This window comes from Lepidochelys kempii, chromosome 2 (genome assembly GCF_965140265.1).
Source record: "Lepidochelys kempii isolate rLepKem1 chromosome 2, rLepKem1.hap2, whole genome shotgun sequence".
Taxonomy (NCBI): Eukaryota; Metazoa; Chordata; order Testudines; family Cheloniidae; genus Lepidochelys; species Lepidochelys kempii.
Genome location: NC_133257.1, coordinates 224,117,707 through 224,138,640, shown reverse-complemented (window position 1 = coordinate 224,138,640; position 20,934 = coordinate 224,117,707). Strand labels below are relative to the sequence as shown.

Here is a 20,934-nt window from a genome sequence, read left to right as displayed (position 1 = left end):
AGACGACCCCCTCAAGATGGATAAGTAAAAATGGAAAAATTTTATGACCCATTCATAAGCCGACCCTATAATTCAGGCTTCGGCAAACTTTGGCTCCCGAGCCGTCAGGATAAGCCACTGGTGGGCAGAAATGGTTTGTTTACCTTGAGCGTCCGCAGGCACGGAAGTAAACCTAAGTAAACAAAGTGTCCCGGCCCGCCAGCTGCTTACCCTGGTGGGCCGGGACAGCAACTGGTGGGGAAATTTTTTTGGGGGGAGAAGCTGGGGGTCAGGGTAGTAACCTCTGTGACCACCCCCCACATGACCCCACCCGTAGCCTGGGACCCCCACACTCTCCCCATCCCATCCCTTCCCACCTTAGCTGGCCTGGCTGGAGCTGCTCCAGCAGGCTGGGCGGCATGGCAGGGCAGCGCGGCCGAAGCATGTTCCCGTGGGCTGAGCCGGGTGGCACGGCCGCAGCGTGCTCCAGCGGGCTGGGTGGTGCGGGCACAGCCTGCTCCAGCAGGCGGGGCAGGGCGGCGCAGCCACAACCTGCCAGCCCCAGAGCTGCAGCTGCTTCAGAGGCTGGGGGGAGAGCAGCGTGGCCAGAAGCAGAGAGACTCTGGCCCCGCCTCTTCCCTTCTGGCTCTGCTGGCTGTGTTGCCTCTCCTTACTCCCTCTGTTGGGGGGAGGGGCTGTGTCCCACCTCTCCCTCTCTATACCCATTCATAAACCGACCCCCTTCTCTGATGCTTCCCTTTTTTACTAAAAAAATTCAGCTTATGAATGAGTATACAAGATATATCAGATTTTTGGATACCTTTTTGGATACGTTGGTGAAAAGATTACGCTAAGCTATTATCAAGTTTAACTTAAACTATTATCAATCAGTGAATATTGATCAGACTCTTCCTTTTACTTTATCCCATAATACAAGAACAAGAGGTCACTGGATGAAATTAACAAATGAGTAAAAGGAAGTACTCCAAACAGCATACAATCAAATTGTAATATTCACGTCTCTAGGAAGCTAAAGAGAAACAATCTGACTGAATTTTAAAAAGTTTTATAATTTTATAAACATTCCAAATACGGTACCAATATTTGCACTATAAAAGGGTTATACTATTGCAGAGTAATGTTGCAGGTGTATATTTCAAAGTAATATTTGAAGTTATAAAAATTAAAAATCCTATAAAACCTATGGGTAATTAATTAATCCCATCATGATTCAGGGCAAACATTGATAGCCTGCAAGGGGTCAGGAAGGATTTCCCTTCATGTGGTATTTTGTACAACTGGCTAGATGTACTATAGGTTTGTTTTTTCACCTTACTCTGAAGCATCAGGTATTAGTTGTTGTCCAATAGCTGGAATAGACCTTACTCAGGTGATTAGTCATATTGAAATCCCATAGCTGGATTGGGTCTTTTATATGGTACATCCTATGTTACTGACACATCCAGAGTTTTAAAGTAATTTTGAAAGAAAATTATGTATGTAAATTTTACTAACTTAATACATTTAAAGTCTGATAATCATATTCACACAGTTTAGAAGTGTAACTGAAGAATCCTCAGACTGCAGTAACATACTGTTTTTGATATTTCATACTAGTGTACTTTTCTTTGTGGAAAATTTATAATACAACCCTAGCATATGAAATGGCAATTTCCTGCATATGCATTCAGTTGTTTCTCCCATTGATGACAACAGTGATCAGTGTTAAAAAGGAACAAACCACTGGAAAGAAACAAATGCCCCTAATATGGAAAAACCACCAGAAGGGTAAACCTTTAGACCTAGAAACATATATGACAAGGGGTAAAATTTCAAAATTTCTTAAGTGATTTAGGAGCCTAAGTTCTATTTCCAAACTTCTACATGCCTAAGTCCCTTTTGAAAATGGGACTTAGGCACTTTTGAAATTTTTAACTCAGATCAATTTAAAATGGGCCAGAAATAGTGATGTTCTTTCATTCAGTGCCTTGTAAGCCAAAACAGAAAATACTTGCATCCTTGCTTTGTACCCTAGTCCTATCTTTATTTTCAGATATCTCAGAGGAAGAGGAAGGGGAATGCTTGATTTTTCCTGGAGTAAAAATATTGCAGTTATTGTTTATCTAAAAAATGAGTATGTCAGCATATAGCTGTTATAGATATATTTTGCTGTAGATCAAAAGGTTATTTTCATAGCTACCCGAAGGCCTGATCTCCCCTGCCTTGCACCTTGTACAGTCATTTACTCTTGTGCAAAGTTGGTGTAAAATGCTACCATTTGATTTGGTAGCATTTTACACCCACAACATACAAGGTGAATCACTACATAAGGTAAAGGCAGTGGAGAATCAGACTCTAATTGATCAATGTTCTATATACATTCAATGTGTATAGGAGTATCAGCTTGGTGACCTAATGTTTTTAGGAAAATAGTAAAAATAAAAAAACAGCTGGGAGCATAGGAGGGTGTGTATGTACCAGAAGGTGATAGGGCTTTATAACCATCATGGCATTTTAAAAACAAACCATGCTGGGGTAATTTTGTCTGCAAAGTTCTTTCCAGGCTAAATAATATCTTTCTTCACATCAGCCATTCAAGAATCTTGCTTTGCATCAGCATGTCGGCATATCATACCACAGTGCTCATATCTGGAAAAGTAGGAGAGCAGTTAGAGAGCTCTGCACGAGATGTGAAGAGGCTGGAGGAACAGAAGAGGGAATTGCACAGAAACCCAGATGCTGCCTTCTGAAGCTATGAATAAAGCACTGTTAAGGCTAAAAAAATGTATCTAAAAGGCTCCATGGATGTAGAAATGGAGCATATCATACTTTAATTATTCAAACTCTTAAATCATTTTTATGTCATATGCTATTGGACCATCCATGGAAAATCCCAGATAGAAAGACACTCTTTCTATGCTTTTGCCACTTCTGAGACGGCCTAAGAAAGCAGGTCGCACTGGTATACTGATTTTTTCATCAATTCCATAGTCCACATAGACAAGATCATTTTCGACCTTGCCATGTAGACGAAGCAATAAATTTTGGACAACCTTTTCTTCCCATATGCATCCTTTTTGCCACAGGGAATGCAAGTCATGTACTTGGAGCTTACTGAAAAAGTGATCTATTTTTCCTTTGTGAACAAGCCTATTCAGACCTCTATTATTCCCAAGATAGAAATGAGCAATAGGCTGCTTGGAACGACACATTTGTTTGTATTGCCCTCTAAAAGACTTCTTCAGTGATGTGACATACTTTTCCATTTGCTTGGAATCCTGATCTAATTGTTTTTGATTCTCTGGCCAGAATAATAAAGAGGCTAAGAAGTAAGGTTCTGAAAATCGATGCTCTAGACCTACTTGCTGTAGGATTTTTCTAAGCTGTGCATTCAATTCATGAAGAGCCCATATCTTCCTGGATTTAGGTTTAATACAACTGAGAACAATGTTTGCCAAAATGAAATTCTGTTTCTCCCTCAATAGGGGTGCATGTGTGCATTTTTCAATCAAAAATGTATATTTATTCACTATGTCTTCCATTTTGCTTTCAACTTTTTCGTGACTATTGAGATACTCCAAAAGCCCAGAGAACCTGTCTGCTTTGGAAGCCTCCAAACTTCTCCTGCACTGATCCTCCTGCCGAGGCAAACTGAGTTTTGAGCTCATTGGATTGTCCCCCGATATCTCAGGATCCAAGTGGCAAAATATTTCTGCATATTTGTTGAAACATTCTCGAACCTTCTTACGTATTTTGAACTCCACACTTTCTTTTTCAATATTTTTTGTTTTCAGAAGGACAAAGTAGTTCTCAAAAAAGTCAAATGCCTCTTTCAAACTTGAGCGCAAATTAGATAAATAACAACAGTAATGGTCAAGTGCAAACTTATATTCTTCACTTTCAGTAGTTGCTGGTGGGATGGGATGCTTTCCTGACAAATATTGTAGCATATCTTCTTGGGACAATGGATTTTTTTTGTTGAAAAGAGGAGTACACCCAAGAATATCTATAGTGTATAGACCAGTTTCTATCTCCCCCAAATAACCAGCTGTATTATAAGTATCATACCTCCTTTTAGACTTTTGGAGCTGCAAAGCTTCTCTTACATTGTCTGTACTTTCATTTTGTTGTTGGGATTCTTTAAAAGCCTCTGAAGCAAACTTAGCAAGCTCTAGCAAACGTTTCAGGTCTTCAGCAGTTATGACCTTCCTTTTTCCATTTTCATCCACCCAATTTTTTATCTGACTTTTAAAGACTTGGCCTAAAGTGTCTGATATATATGAATTGTTAGGGGCTCTCTTTCTGGCTTTTTTGGCCCACTCCAGTGCAGAGGCAAAATTCTTGTCTATAATGTAGTAGTGTCTTGCTAAGGCTTGGCAAATGAATGGGTTTTGGCTAAATTGAAGGGCTCCTTCACGTAGCACGCTTTCAACTTCAGCACTACCTTCTTCCGTCTGAATTTTTTCAATTAATGGGGAAAACAATGTGTCTGTGTCATCTCCATGTTCTTTACGTTGTCTGGTAAGTAGCATACTTTGCACATCATCTAGAAGTTTTCTTTTTCCCATGTCAGAATCATAAAATAAATTCTGTTTTAACAATTGCAGTGTTATTGCACTTTTAGTTAACCTATAGGTTAGGTTAAATTCTTCTAGACAGCAACTAGCGATTAGTGGGTGAATGATACGCACTCCTTTGTATGTTTCATATTCTTGCACCTTACTTTGTATTAGAATATTAGAACAAATTCCCATCTTGTCTTCTAAACTTTCTTTACCCCAATGTTTGCCAACTATTCCTAAGAAATCTTCACATTGCGATACTGAGATAGTGGACTCTGTAACGTAAGAGTTTAATATTGCCAGGAAGGAAATAAGTTGTCCTTGTTTGCTGTTAATGTCCAAACCTTTCAGTGTGTTCTTGACCACATTTTTTATATATTCTGGATTAAATTGTTCTTTCATAATCATAAATGAATAGAAATCTTCAGGGTGTTGATGCTGCTGTTTAATTTCTTCCAGTTTCTTCTCAAAAGCCCGTTGCTCTTTGAAAGAAAGTTCGCGTTTTAGATTAATGCTGTCTGATTGACTGCTCTTTGAGCTTTCCACAGGATTCTGAGATCTCATACAATTTATGATGATCACTAGAGGGTTTTCATAGCTAATGCATTTTCTTGCTATAGCTGACTGAATTTCATGCTGCAGAAGGTAGACATTTTCTTGCTCTTCAAAATCATCTACAAGAAGTAATACTGGCAAGTAATCTTCTTGGTTGGTTGCGCCGTAGGTGATTAAAGTTGTCGTCTGTGTTCCGACTTCTGCAAAATCAACAGTTTTATTTTTCAGAATGGCACATCTGAATTTCTTCTTTAACTCCCAGAGAACATGCATAGCTAAGGTTGTTCCACCACAGCCTGGAGAGTGATAAAGATTGATAACTTTTGATGGTTTTTGTGTAGAGGAGTGGGATGAAGATTGAATCAACTCTTCAAGTTTTTCATAACTGTCCCTTTTGATAAAGGGGGAAGAATAGTTTTCAGAGGAGAAATAAAAATTCCACCATGAAACTTTGCCACCCCGGTAAAAATGCTCTTCTTGAGATTTTCTGAATTCAGAAAACTGAACTTTATCCTTCTCTATATCTGTGTCTTTGCATTCATTTTCACAAAGTATTTCCAATGCTGTCATGAAGTCTTCTTCCTTCTTTAGAAGAATTGTAGAAGAACCATTACATGGTAAAAGCCTCTGAGAAGACTGTGTCACAGATTTCAATTTAAGGATAGTGCCGTTCACTGTTGGAAGGTTTAAATTAGCAACACATCTCTCAGTAAGTTCTTCTGGACTAATGAATCTGGCTTGCAGAAGATCTTTCCATAGTTGGAATGTTTGTGCACCAATACAAATGCAGAGCATGTCTTTAAGCCCTTCCAGTTCTTGGTAAAATGTGCAGAATGTTTCAATAAGGGGATCCCCTGGATCTTCCACTTCGGAGAGCAAAAGAAACACTACTAGAAACTTTCCTCTTTGCAGTACCTCTGGGTGTGAAAGAAATGAAATCAATTTCCTGACTTCAGCAGCCCTCTTTTGTTGCCACAAACTGGGATCTAAAGGTTGATATTTTTCATCATTAAGGTCTGATCTGCCATTGCAGAATATCCAGCTGGGCTGGTGATAGAGATTCAGATCTTCAATTATTTCAGAAAATGATTTGCCTTTCATTAGATACTGATTTGGAAAATGAAGGTTTGCACCTCGTTTTTCTCTGTATTTTTTGGCCACCCCAATCTTTTCTGACTGAGAATCAAACTCCAGCACAGCAAACCATTTTACTTCCTGCAAAAAGTCTAAGTGCTGTGTTTGAGATGGATGGCACTTGTTTGTTACTAATATATACCGGTCATAATAGGAATTATCCAGCAAGTCCTTGCTACCTGTTAGTAGGCTAATCAGCTTTCGACCCTCATTCTCTTTCTTCTTTCGTTTTTCTCTGTGTTCTTCCTCTGCTGCTTTTCAACGATCTGCTGCAAATGTAATCTTGGACTTAAATGACTGGAGTTCTTTTGGATTATTAAGAATGTTTTTAGAGCTGGGTCCATCCCGTATAAATAGAGATGGTTCCCAAGTTTTAGTCTTAAAATTGTAATTATTTATATGGAAAAATTTTGTTTCACATATAGTGTGGCTTGGAACTACATCTACTTCAATGACAAATGTATTTGATGGAGTGTTATTTTGCAATAATACTTCCACAAATCTAGGTTCCCTAATGCAGGCTTTTGCAACACAGACAAAACTTCGGTCAAAGTACTTTTCAATTTTTTCATTAAAATCATCAATAAATTCATCTTTACTGCTTAGTTTCACTCCTATAATTTCCCCATGTGGCTTGTTGCTTACTCCAAAATGAATTGTACCATTGGTGCGGGAATTCATACATGCAGCAGCAAATCTAAAGGTTTCATTGCTAAATTTAAGCTTAATATCCTCTTCTGTTGCATTCTCTGTGTTTGTGAACAGTTTGAACTCATGTGCTGGCTCAATGAGATTCAGTGGCCCTGTTTCAGGGACATTAAGAATATAGTGCTGTATATAACGACGACTATCATGAAACTCATCAAAAGGATATGGCAAACAGTTTTGTCTGGTTGGATGTTGATTATTTTCCAGTAATTTCTTTGATTTATCTTTTGCTTCACCTAACTTGTTTTCTGTTCTATCTGTGAGCACAGACTCCATAGACTCTGTGCATTCAGATAATCTAAGTTCTTGTGATTCACTGGCATCTGCTGACTTTGATTTTCCTTTATTCTTTTGGTCTTGCTTTGCACTCCCTCCATCTTTCTTCTCCATTAAATATTTTTCATCAAAAGTCTTTTTTCTACCTTCTTGTCTAACTGTCTGAGCTGTGCTTTCAACTAGAAAGTTAAATTTCAGTGCATTCAAAATTTGAAGAGCTGGGCCATACGTTATGCCTATAGCTGTAAGATGTTCTGTAGTAAACAGCTTCAAGTTTGAACCTGTCACATCTTGGCTAAACAAGATTTCACCATATTTCTGGTCAATCTTAAGTTCTTCAGTTACCCATTGTTTTACTTGTTCTTTTGTCCAGTCATCAATATTTGGAGGCAGATTTTGTTGTTCATTCTTCTCAAGGTTTTTAACTTTAGCCCTTGAAAGAAAAAGACAAGATAACCAAAACTGTTATCTATTACAGTATATTAGTTTTTAAAAGCTCTTTAAAATCATATACCATCTAATTCCTTCATTAATGGTGTCTGAAATATAACATAAAGAAACACTTAGTCTACATGGAGAAGATAATAACAATGCCTTGGTCTTGTATAGACTTTAAGGCTCTACATATGTCAAACAGATTAGCTTTAGTATTATTGCAAAAAGAATAAAGATATTTCACTTTTCAGTCCCTGATTTAAATTAAATTAAGGTCAATAATGAACAAAATTTGTGAGTCTCTGATAGCCATTTGGTGGCCTATATCAAATGAGTTGGAAGCTTTGGTCCCTTTGTTGGTCAACAGATGTTCATACCACAAACTCCATTATCACAATTGGATCAAATTGGTACTGTTTGTAGTCTCAGCAGGGAAACCACTGGTGAGGTGGTTTGGGGAGTCCTGTACTCCACTCCCAGTGCTCAGTTCAGTGGTGTCCAACCTTTTCCGCCTGAAGGCCGAATTCATTATTTAAAAAATAAGAGCCCACAATCAATAGTTTGAGGCAAATATTCTGCTCTGTTCCACTCCTTTTGCACCATGCAGACAGTGCAAAGGGATCACAAAACACTCATAAGTCTCCTGCTGGGGAATCCTCCAATAGGTATAGAGTCAACCTAGCTATCTCCTATTATAGTCTCACCACAGCTGCAGGTGCAGGATGTGTTTCAGAGTGGGGAAGGACTTGTCAGATGGTGAGGAGAAATGGCTGAGATGTGCTGTGCTCTGTAATCCCTTGAGGATTAGAGGCCGCTGGTGCAGGTCAGAGCATCCCTATATCAGAGAATCAAGTAGTAATAACTGATAGTTGGGTCTCAGATTCTCTTCCTTTTCCTGGAGTGCCCTGGTTGGCTGTGTGGGGAGAAGAGCCATCATTTGCTAGACACTCTTCTAGGCACAGTAAGAGCCAGTTTAACTCCTATCCTGCTCTTCCTCAGGCTTCCACAACTCAGCAGCAAAATAGGCAATGGAGCATTCAAACCTACACTCTCCTCCTACACAAGAGAAATTGGAAAATTCTCACTGATGAGAAGTTTCAGAGTAGCAGCCGTGTTAGTCTGTATTCGCAAAAAGAAAAGGAGTACTTGTGGCACCTTAGAGACTAACCAATTTATAAGGTGCCACAAGTACTCCTTTTCTTTTCACTGATGAGAAGAAATTTGTTATAACTGGCATTACTGAAGCCTGGTGGGATGATCTGCATGATTGGAATGCTAAAATCACGGGTTACAACCTGCTTAGGAAGGATAGAGCGACTCAAAGAGGCTGGGGCTGGCACTCTACATTATCGACATCGTTATCTGCTTTGGAGTTATTGATAAATCAGAACATCAGGATCCCAAATGCATATGAATCAATGTACTAACTAACAAAGCCCAAGAAGGGTGCTTCCTAGTCTTTGTTACTGACCACTGCATCACCAGAGAACAGGGTGAGTACCGGTAGTTCCTTAAGTTGCTGTCTGTAATTTGTGGAAAGAAAAAAATTGCGTTATCACAGGGGACTTCAATTTGGGATACATGGTGGAGGTCTCATTAGAGCAGTGGCAAAACAACATTAGAATTTCTAAAAATTACAGATGATAATTTTCTTTTGCAAAACGTGCAGCACCCCACACGAGGTAACTATTTTGGACTTCATTATGACAGATATAGCTGTAATAGGGAGCTGCAATAGGGAGGGGACAGCTCCCAGGAAAACATCTCCTGGGATTGTGGAGGAAGTGGTGGGCTGCATTTGGAAAGGTAGCACCTCCTACCTCCTCAGTGTAGTCACAGGGCTGATTCAAACACTTCAGTTTAGAAACCACAGACTGCAGTTTGAGGGATGGGCATAATTCAACTCACAATCAAACACAAATTTTCTTCTTAACACAGTCACGCCCGGTGGGACAAATTTTAGAATCTTAAGGGGCACAGGTTGGACACCACTGCTTTAGATATTTTTCAGATAAGCTAAAGTTTTAGTTTTCATTGATGTCTATGCAGCACATTTCACAAGCAAAACACTAACTTAAATAAAATAAAAATGAATAACAAAGTAATGAGACTGGGAATGCCTAAAGAAAGTTGGTCTGATCTCATTTACACTGGTTTTACTGTGTTGTACTCATTTCACTTCTGTAGAGTTGATCCTGATTTACACTTTCTGATAGAGCTTTCCATTGCAAAGCTGCCGATGCTTAAACATTGAAGACAGTAAGTGATGGGGTATAAACCATCCGTGAAAGGGAGCCTGAGGGTGCTAGTAACCTCACTAATTGCATACGGGAAGGGTGTAGTCAGGTAAAGGGGATGGATATAAAAGAGGAGAGAGAGAAGGACAGTTGGGGAGAGGAGGCCCAGAGGAGAAGCTGTAGTAAGTTCCCTATCTTTGGGGAGGGGCCTGATAGAAGGCCAAAGAGGCTGGAAGGGCAGGAAGCAGACAGTCTGTTCCTGAGGTGAGCCTGAGGGAAGACCAGGAGCTGCTTTTATCATGATCAGTGGAACTGAAGTCAGAAGGCCCATGTGGAACCTGTGTGCTTACCACAAAGGAAAATTCCAGTGGCACTATGAATTCCAGTATGCAAGGAACTCGAAAGTCTGCAGAGCAGGGGTATCGTAACACATTTAGAGACCAGTACAGCTTGGGTAAACAGCATGGTTGTGGTAAAGAAGCCATCAGGTAAATTAGGTTGCATAGAACACAAGCCACTGAATCAGGCATTGAAAAGATGCCACTATCCACTGCCCACAATTGATGACATCTTGCCAGAACTCTCCAAAGCCAGAATCTTTAAGGTCTAATGTGAGGAATGGGTTTTGGCACATAAACCTGGATAAAGAGTCCAGCATGTTGATAACCTTTGCAACACCAGTTGGCTGCTACAGAGGGCTATGCATGCCAATTGGCCAAAGCAAAACAGCAGAGGTGTTCCAGAGAAGACTCACCCAAGTGCTCGAAGAACTGCCTGGGGTGAAAATAATTGCGGATGATATCCTCATTGTAGGTGAAAAGAGCAATGATACAGAAGATGAACAAGATCATAACAGAAAACTACAAACATTTTTAAAACAAGGCAGATACAAGAATGTAAAACTCAGCCCAGAAAAACTGCAGCTCAAACAATATTTGGTGACACGTTGGACATCTGCTCACATAGAGAAACTGAAAGCAGATCCCAGCAAGATCAAGGCAGTCAGAGACATGCCAGCTTCAGTGGATGTGAAAGGGGTACAGCACTTCATAGGAATGATAAATTATCTGTCCACATTCTCTTCACACCTGGCAGCAGTAACAGAACCCATATGTCAGCTGGAGACCGTTGCTCATGTGAGGATCTAGCCATTAGAGAGACACCAGAAAGAGGGGACTAAAGGAGGAGTGCAGTGGCAAGATGACTATGCAAGAGGGTCATGCAAGAGGGACAAGAGATCCAAAGGAATGGGAGACACTTATGAGCCAGCAGACACCACACCTAGAGAAGGCATACAGAGCTACAGAGATCATCACAGGACGCAGAGATGGAGAACCATTTGGAGGTCAATCCCACAAGGAGGAAGAAGACTCCACAGAGCAAGAGTTTGCTAGATTTGGAAACAGGTGGTAGGGAGACAAAGAGAGGTCACTCCCAGTGTGGTCATCCATTGAGCAGACCCAACTATTTCAAAGACTATGCAGTCAGCTGAACCTGTGGTAAAGGCAAGACTCCAACTTGGCTATGTTATAGCAACCTCTGGCCAAAGGGATACAGGGTGAGGATCTGGGTGTCAATAATTTGTTTTTAATGTTTCTATTAAAATGTCTGTAAGGTATGGAAGATGTTGCATGATCAGTGGAATTGGAGTCAGAGGGCCCAGGCTTCCTGGAGGGACTGTTTTTGAGGGAAACAGGCAATATGAGGAACTGGTCTGGAAGCAACACAACCATATGGACAGAGCAGTGCACAGGATTTCATACTTAACCTGCATTCAGCATCACTCTTTGCTAATGAAACACTGCTGAGGGATGATGGCCTGCCTGATCCCTTGGGAAAGTGGAGAATTATGCCAGCCATAGACTGTGCGGTGGAGTGAAATGAAGCACAGGAGCCTGTAGACAAATGTGGGGACATTTCACTATAGCTGACCCTTGCCTGTGAGGGAGAGGGTGGCCAGCTGAGATCAACTGGGGCTGAAGATTTAATTGTCTATATATTTTTGTTGGACTTGTGGCTCTGGAAGGGTTAAACTCTTGAATGTGTCTTGGACAGAGGGTCAGGCCACTCTTACAGCTGGAATAGGCTGAAAAACACAAGGGAAACTAAGGCACAGTGGTGGCTATTCCACATTCAGCCACCAGTGGGTGGGTTGGGATGGAAAAACTGTGACATCCTATGACATGCGACCATAATTCTCAGCCAACAAAGACTACAGATTTTGATGTTGATATTTTTTGCTTTATTCTTTAACTGATGCTACCAAATGCTATTATATCAAACTAGTATCCAAGTTTCACTATCAAATTTTGTAAGTTTCTGTGCATTCTGCTTTGTCTGGAGATGAAACTGCTTTGTCTATGGTATATTGCCATCTGTAAGACAGAGAGAGATGAGCTTATGGTTCATACTCTCATGACCATTTTGTCTAGTTATGTCAATTATAGACCGGATGGTTTGTATGTTCAACTGGCTATTGTAGAGTAAACAGATGAAAAGAGAATTTGTCTTACATTTTTCTTCAACATTTTGTCCATTATTTTTATAAATGGGGCCTGAATTGTAAAGTTTGGATCTGAATCTACTGGAGCTGAGATTTGGATTGGGATCAGCTCCAGTTAATTCCAATATGAAAAGGCATGACAGGGGGTGGTGGCAGCACTTGAGCAGAGAGTAATGCTGGAAAGATAGCCAGAAGAAATTGAAAAAAGCATAGATCACTAGTGGGAGAAGGAGACAAACAATCAGCTAATTCAAACACATTTTAAACTTTCTACAGCTTTCCAGTGTGCCTTGCTCTGGCCAAGTAGCTGTTACCAAACTGAATTTCTACATTATCCTCTCTCTTCCACTGAGCTCAGGGGAATCTTGGGCTATTTGTACTAAATTATGACTCCCTGATTGAATCATTTGCAGCTACCGCTGCTGAATCAGGGGCACCAGTCAGCTTAATGTACCTTTTTTTCCCCATAATGGAATTCTTCTGATTGAAGAGTTTTCTTCTTAGTTCTTTTCAGTGAAGAGAATTCCTGCATGCTGAAAAAAGGAACAATAGAGATTATCTAAGCTTCCCTAGCAGCATAATTCCTCAGGCTGCCTATCTCTACTGCTGTATAGTTACAAGTACAGGCAGGATTTTAGGACTTACTGCTTCAAGGGCTGGAGAAGTGCATAGCATGCCATAGAATGAAGCCACTCTTCTTACTCCAGTCCAGGTTTTATGGGCTTGGGAACAGGTGGCAAGTATGCCATGGAGCCATTGCTTCCACATCTCTTATCCTTTGCACAGATCCATCTGACCTGGCTCCACTCTTTTCACATTACGTGAGGTGAAGGGACAAAATCAACCCCTATGTTAGTAAAGTACCTTGTAAACCTATGATGCTATATATTATTATTATTATTGATTATTAACAATACTAAAAGTATAGCACTTATTTTATAAATAGCATTCTCTAAAAACAAGTTTGCTTGTTTTCTTTTCACTCCTCAGGATTCAAGTTGCTTTATTATGGAGTTTATTTTATCATCACGGACATAAAACTGAAATTCTTGTAAAGGATATTAAAATGGAAAAACACATAGTGGCAGGGAGACTATTTTCAGCCTAGCAAGTTAGAATCAGAGAAATGTAGGGGTGGAAGGGACCTCGAGAGGTCATCGAGTCTAGCCACCTGAACTGAGGCAGGACCAAATATAACTGACAGGTGTTTGTCTAACATGTTCTTAAAAACTTCCAGTGATGGGGATTCCATATCCTCCCTTGGAAGCCTATTCCAGTGCTTAAGTATCCCTGTAGATAGATAGCTTTTCCTAACATCTAATCTAAATCTCCCTTTCTGTGGATTAAGCCAATTACTTCTTGTCCTATCTTTGGTGGACAATGAGAACAATTGATAACTATTCTCGTTATAAAGCCCTTGCCATATTTGAAGACTGTTATCAGGTCTCCCCTCAATCTTCTTTACTCAACATTCCCAGTTATTTTTAATCTTTCCTCATAGGTCAGGTTTTCAAAACCTTTTATCATTTTTCTTGCTCTCTTCTGGAATCTCTTCAATTTGTCCACATCTTTCTTAAAGTTCTACCTAGAACTGGTCACAGTTCTCCAGTTGTGGCCTCACCAGTGCCAAGTAGAGTGGGCCAATTACCTCCTGTGTCTTACATATGACACTCCTGTTAATACACGGCAGAATATTAGCCTTTTCTGTAACTGCATCATATTGTTGACTCATATTCAATTTGTGATCCACTATAACCCCCAGATCCTTTTCAGCAGTACTATTTCTAGCCAGTTATTCACAATTTTGTTCATTGTGCATTTGATTTTTCCTTCCTAAGTGAAGCACTTTGCACTTGTCTTTATTTAATTTCATCTTGTTGATTTCAGACCATTTCTGCAATTTGTCAAGGTCCTTTTGAATTCTAATCCTGTCCTCCAAACTGCTTGCAACCCCTCCCAGCTTGTCACCTGCAGATTTTATAAGCATAGTCCCAACTCCATTATCCAGGTCGTTAATGAACATATTGAATAGTACCAGACATAGGAGAGTCCCCAGCTGGACCCAACTAGATATGTCCCTCAGTTTGACAGTAAACCATTGATAACTACTCTTTGGATACTGTCTTTCAACCAGTTTTGTGCCCACCTTATAGTAATTTCATTTAAACCACATTTCCCTAGTTTGCTTATGAAAATGTCACATGGGACTGTGTCAAAAGCCTTACTAAAATCAAGATATCCCACAATTACAGCTTCCCCCCCATCCAATAGGCTAGTAACTCTGTCAAAGAAGGATATTAGTTGGTTTGGCATGATTTGTTCTTGACAAATCCCTTTTGGCTGTTACTTATAACTCTGTCATCTTCTAAGTACTTACAAGTTGCTTGTTTAATAATTTGTTCCAGTATCTTCCCAGCTATCAAAGTTAGTCTGAATGGGCTACTGTTCCTCAGGTCCTCTTTGTTCTCCTTTTCAAAGATAGGTTCTGTGTTTGTCCTTCTCCAGTCCTCTGGGACCTCACTTGTCCTTCATGAGTTATTGCTAACGGTTCCAAGACTGCTTCAGCTAGTTCTTTAAGTTCCGTAGGATGAATTTCATCAGGCCCTGCTAACTTGAATGCATATAGCTTATCTAAATATTTGTAAACCTGTTCTTTTCCTATTTTGGCTTGCATCCCTTTTACCCTGCTGTTAATATCAATTGTATTTAGTCTCGGGTCACAGTTAACCTTTTGAGTGAAGACTGAAGCAAAATAGGCATTAAACTCCTCAGCCTTCTTGATGTCATCAGTTATTAGCTTTTCTTCCCCTTTAAGCAGTGCACCTACATTGTTCTTTGTTTTTCTTTTGCTCCTAATGATTTATAGAACTTCTTCTTATTGTCTTTTATGCCTCTTGCTAGGTGTAACTCATTCTGTGTCTTAGCCTTTCTGATTTTGTCCCAACATGCTTGTGCTATTCTTTTCTACTCCTTAGTAATTTGTCCATGTTTCCACTTTTTGCAGGCTTCTTTTTTGATTTTCAGGTAATTATAAAGCTCCTCTTGGATCCCTAGTGGCCTCTTACTATTTTTCCTATCTTTCCTTTTCATTGGGATACTTTGTTGTTGTGCCTTTAATATTGCCTCCTTGAAAACTCCTAAACTCCTTTTCCCCTTAGATTTTCTTCCCCTGGACCTTACCTACCTGTACTGTGAGTTTGTTAAAAGTCTGCTGTGTCCTTATGCTGCTCTTCTATCTCCTTCCTTTCCTTAGAATCATGAATCTATCATTTCATGATCAGTTTAGCTCAAATTGCCTTCAAACATCAGATTTGTAACCAATTCCTCCCTGTTAGAATCAAGTCTGAAATGGCTGTCACGCTGATTATTTCCTTCACCTTCTGAAATAAAATGTTGCTCCCAATACATTTCAAGAAAGTAATTTGAATGTTATCACTTCACTAACCAAAATTCACCTTTGCAATACAGCTTATGCACATTTAAATATAATTATTTAAAAACAAATACTGTATGTTTCATTATTTGGAAAATATGTAGTGAAAGAGATGTCTGAAGCTGGATGGTTTAAGTTTCATTTTCTAGGCTTGCTGTAATGCTGCTCAGTTTCATTTTACGAACCAGCATTTCAGGAAATGAAGCTAAAAAATAATGCTGGAGTGTGAGTAATTTCTTGTTGTAAGTAAAAATCTTCTATTTTTGCAATAGCAAGTTTGCCACCTCATTATTGTAGCATAGTATCTTTCAGTTAGGAACTTTCACTAAATTATTTCATTATAATCACTTCTGCAGCTACTACTAATAGCTCTCTCAGCAGGAAAAAAGGTTTCTGAGAATATCACCTTTTATCCCATTATAGCTTCAGTCTAATATTTTGACAAAATAGTTTCACCAAAAAGGAGCAAATTCAAAATAAGCCATTAGCTGGTTTAGCATTGCATAAAGTATATTTTAAGTTATATGCATCTTTTGCCCGTTAGAGCTAAAAACTGATAGTGCACTTACCAAGATTGTCATTCAACTTCCTTCGTATAGTAGCTGGAGAAACGTGTTTATTCAGGTAGGAAAACTTGTGAAATAGTTAAATAGTTGTTTCTTCTAATCAACTACAAGATGAAATTATTTCAAATACAATATCTTCTTGTTCCAGTAAGGGTCTGGCACACAGGACAGCTGGCAAGAAACTAAAACTTTATTTCCTGTTATCCACTTGCATGACCGAATCACATGACAGCAGCTAGCATTCACCCCTCCAGCAGCTACTGGTGCATCTTCCCTTAAAAAAACAAAACAAAACAAACAAGTAAATAAATACTGTCTCTGAACCTCAGTGACTTTCTGATCACAAAGCCAGATTTTGTCTCAAAATATTTCTTTCTGAGAGGGGATGAAACAGTCAGAAGGACCTGTCTGCAGAGTAGAGCCCTGGAGCTGCTGGAATGACACACCCCACAGTGCCCACTGTCATGGGGGCAGTTGGAGCCACATGCTTGCACTCCCCATGTAGTGCCATAAGATGGCGGTCTGCTGAAGACAGATTCACGACAATTCGTGGAGAATATGGGCAATCACCCCTGGTATAAGACAAAGTGATGATGCTTAAAAAACCCAAACATTTAAAAACACATGTGACGTTCCCCTCTGGTGTAATCCGGACTGGCGATCTGCTAGGTCACTCCAATCCTTGACTCTGGGACCTAGCCTTACCCCGCCGTGAGAACCCCAAAGGATCCTGACACTACCACCACTCTTTTATGTCCAATTAAGCAAGTTATAATTTTTTTTTAATTTTAAACCCCCTCCCAAGGTTTTTCTGCAAACCTTAAATTTTAAGGTAATTCGAACAACTGAGGCAAAATCTTTCGTCACACAGCTGCAACCACTGATTAAAGACCTAGTGGACCAACAACAGGTCCAGCAGCAATGTTTGGTGCAACAAATGCTGTCTTTTCTCCAGTGTCCGGAAGGCAATGGGAAGTCCGACAGCTTAGACGTTGAACCCCATCCCACTGGCCGATCCCAATGAAGCTTATGAAAATGGCCTTGGTGATGACCTTCAGGCATTCCTTACTATCACTGAGCAGGTGCTGGTAGCAGTGCAGTGGCCTCCGACCGTGGGCCATCTTGTTAGCCCCCATCTGACTGGACCAGCGCAATCCACCTACCTGGGGCTTGACCCAATGACTGCTCAGGATTACCCCAGAGTCAAGGCTGCCATCCTTGATTATTTGGATATCATGGAGGAGATGCATCGCTGTTGCTTTCATGTAGAGAAATATGTGTAGGGGGGCCTGGCCCTGGATGGTAGCCCAGAGATTGAGGGAGCACTGCCAGCGGTGGCTAAAACCCAAGGCTCGGATGCGGGGAGCAGGTCACTGAGCTTATCCTGATCAAACAATTCACTCATATACTCCCTACTGGTGGGATAGGGATAGGTCCTGATGCACTAGCCAGAGATGTGTCCCGAAGTGGTCAGCTTAATGGAAAATTACATGGCTGCTGGGAATCAAGGAGGCAACGGGACAGGGGCAGCATAACCAGTTACAGCTGCTGCAGACAAAGCTCTCCCCTCAGAGCAACCCCAAGCTGTTCCCACAGGATAGGAGGGAGATATAGAACCCAGCAGCTTAGAGCTGCTCTGGTCCCTAATGGTGAGTAATGGGGACAGGACCATACATCCAAACATTTGTAGTGGCTAAAGTGGGACACAGCCAATACCAGTGGAGCCATCCCTACTGCAGCTGCTGGCCCAGCACTTTGCCTCCTGAATCCGTGCCATACTCAACCCCTGCCTTCCAGCCTGGCTTGCCCAGGTGAAGTGTCAGTCCCCATTTTAAGCTCCTCTGTAGCCACTGAGCAAGTCTGAGGGGACTGAGAAAACTCAAGGGGAGCTCAAGCTGCTGCCCTCCCTAGCTCTGCCCCACCAATGGTATGCACTGTGTATACGGCTGTAGGCATCACTACTTCAACCAGGATGGGTTTTTTGGGGGGTCTGGGAATGGGGCTGACACTGAGGTTGGCCAGCAGCCTGGTGCTGGGGGTGGAGCTGAGGGTGGCCAGTGGCCCAGTGCTGAGCTGACGCTGGGGACAGCCGGCGCCCTGGTGCTGGGGGCAGTGCTGAGAGTGGCTGGTGGCAGTTCAGCAGGGGTTCCTCTGGCCACGGGGGATGTGTGTGAACTCAGGGCTCTTGCCGGGGGGGGGGGGGCAGTAGGGGCAGGGTCTCAGGTGGAAGGGGTGAGTCTGCATGGCTAGCAGGGCTCAAGTGCTGCCCACGCAGGACAGCTCCTCTGCTCCTCCTTCCTTCCCCTCCCTGTTGCAGCACCCAGCCTGGCAAGGGGCAGAGGGAGGTGAAGGGCCCCTGGAGCTGCCTCCCCAGACTGGAAGGGGGAGAGGGGACCCCACTGCAGCTCCCCCAGGCCTGGGAAAGTGGGATGAAGATCCCTAGGAGGAGCAGAGATGAAGCTGGAGGGACTGAACTGGGGTGCTGTGAGCTCGGAGGCTGAACTGAGGAGGGGTTGAACTGACAGGGGGTAGAACTGAGGGGTTGGAGGCATGAACTGAAGGGAAGCTGAACTGATTAGGGGCTGAACTAAGGGGGACTGGTGTTGGGTGATGGTAGAATTAATTGCTGGACAGGTGACAGGAAGATATGGAGGTGACAGCCCCCTTCAGTGGCACCCCAAATTACCTTATCCAATACACTTGGGAGAGTGGACAACACTAATTATCCCACACAACACATACACTGGGGATGGGCAGAGGGAGTTCAAAATCAAAGGACAGACTCCCCTGCCATGACCCAACAATATAGTATTTTTTTTAAAAACCTCATGATTTCTTTTGGCCAGTGTCATGATTTATGATCTCTTACGGTGGTCTGACTCATTATTTTCGATCTCTTGAGGTTGGCAATACTGAAGAAGCTACCTTTTTTGAAAATAGCTGGTTCTGAAGCTCTTGGTAAATTTAACAGTCTTCAGTTCACTCAGACAAGGAGGGTGAGGTACTATCTTTTATTGGACAACTTCTGTTGGTGAAAGAGACAAATGTTGGAGCTTGCACAGAGTTCTTCAGTTACTTCAGGCAGAGGAGGCTTATTATGAAACTGTAGTACAGAAATTTGAGGAATACTGTACTTCATGTAAAAATGAAACATATGGTTGAAAAGCCTATCTTGCAATTTTGAGGGCTAACCGAATCTCTCACAAGAGACTGGATTATGATTGGAATCTGGAACAAAAAATTCAGAGGGACAACTGAAAGATCCAGAATTAATTCTTGCTAAAGCAGTTAGAATGTTAACCAGTCCAGAATGAAGTTTATGGTGGTCGACAGTGCTCTGACAATGTAGAATTGATAATGAATGCAAAATACTACAAGAAAAAAACAAATCAAAATAAAACCCTGTTTAGGCTCAGCTGAGATGTGAACTGTGATTGCCAGCTCACTTGGAGACCGTACTTGAAGTAAGTAACGCTATTAGCACAAAGTAATGGGACAATTTATTCCCAGCCCCTATTATCAATTTAAGGGGGAACTCTCACTACTAGATGGGATTTTGATTAAAGACACCAACCTGGTGATTCCTAACGTGTCACAGAAAAATATGTTAAAAAGACTACATGAAGGTCTCTTAGGGATTGAAAAAACTAAGAGAAGGGCCAGAGACATTTCATACTGGCCTCACATGAACAAAGACATTGAGAAAGTTGTTGAGGCTTGTCACATATCCCAAAAATTCAGGCCAAGTCATGCAAAAAAAGCCCAACTGGTGAGACAGGAAAAACTGGCCACCTGGAGCAAACCAGACATAGGGCTTTTCTCCACTACGGGGAGTTCGACGCTGCTGCAAGTGATGCAGCAGGGATTGATTTAGCTAAATCGATGGCAGAGCACTCTCTGATCGACCCCAGTACTCTAGCTCTCCAAGAAGAGTAAGGGAAGTCGACCGGAGAGTGTCTCCCATTGACTCAGCGCCATGAAGACACTGGGGTAAGTTGGTAGTGATGTTACTGGAAGGTTTGATTTTAATTATATTATATCAGTGATGTTGCCTAAAACACAGCTTTTAATTTAAAACATTTCCTTTATAACTATCTAAAACGATAACCAAGGTTGTGGCCATCCCTAAAGGTACTGCCTGGGAAAGTCGCAGCTGGCTTGCTTTTCCTTGAAAGGACATGGATACAGCCCTCCGATCAAGAATAGACAAGTAAGCAGTAAATCATCGAAAACAAAATAATATTTATTTAGAAATGTGTGGTTACAGTAAAAGAATAAGTGGCGCAGGAACAAAAAGATAGTACAATAATAATAATAAAAGCAATACAGTAAAAGAATGAAACGGCGCAGCAATAAAAGACACAGACTCAGACTCAATACTATATAAAAATATACTTAACAGAAGACAATTAGATATATAACATTTAATACGTAACTATTTACACTAACATCCAATAAATGCTGATCAGGCAGTTTTTGAATGGGTAGGGGAAGATCTCATTCAGACCACAGACACCCAGCTTTATTTACAAACAAAACCCAATAT

The 20,934-nt window shown here is 41.1% G+C and overlaps 1 protein-coding gene across 1 annotated transcript; it reads right to left on the bottom strand.

The window, feature by feature from the left end:
- Positions 1-345: 345 nt before the first annotated feature.
- LOC140907617 (sterile alpha motif domain-containing protein 9-like) lies at positions 346-16,840 on the bottom strand. The gene is given in 4 exon segments (XM_073333950.1): positions 346-7,647; positions 12,844-12,922; positions 13,035-13,197; positions 16,392-16,840. Coding segments are annotated over 2 exon segments (4,836 nt in total). The 5' UTR covers positions 12,858-12,922; positions 13,035-13,197; positions 16,392-16,840; the 3' UTR covers positions 346-2,825.
- Between the last annotated feature and the right edge of the window lie 4,094 nt (positions 16,841-20,934).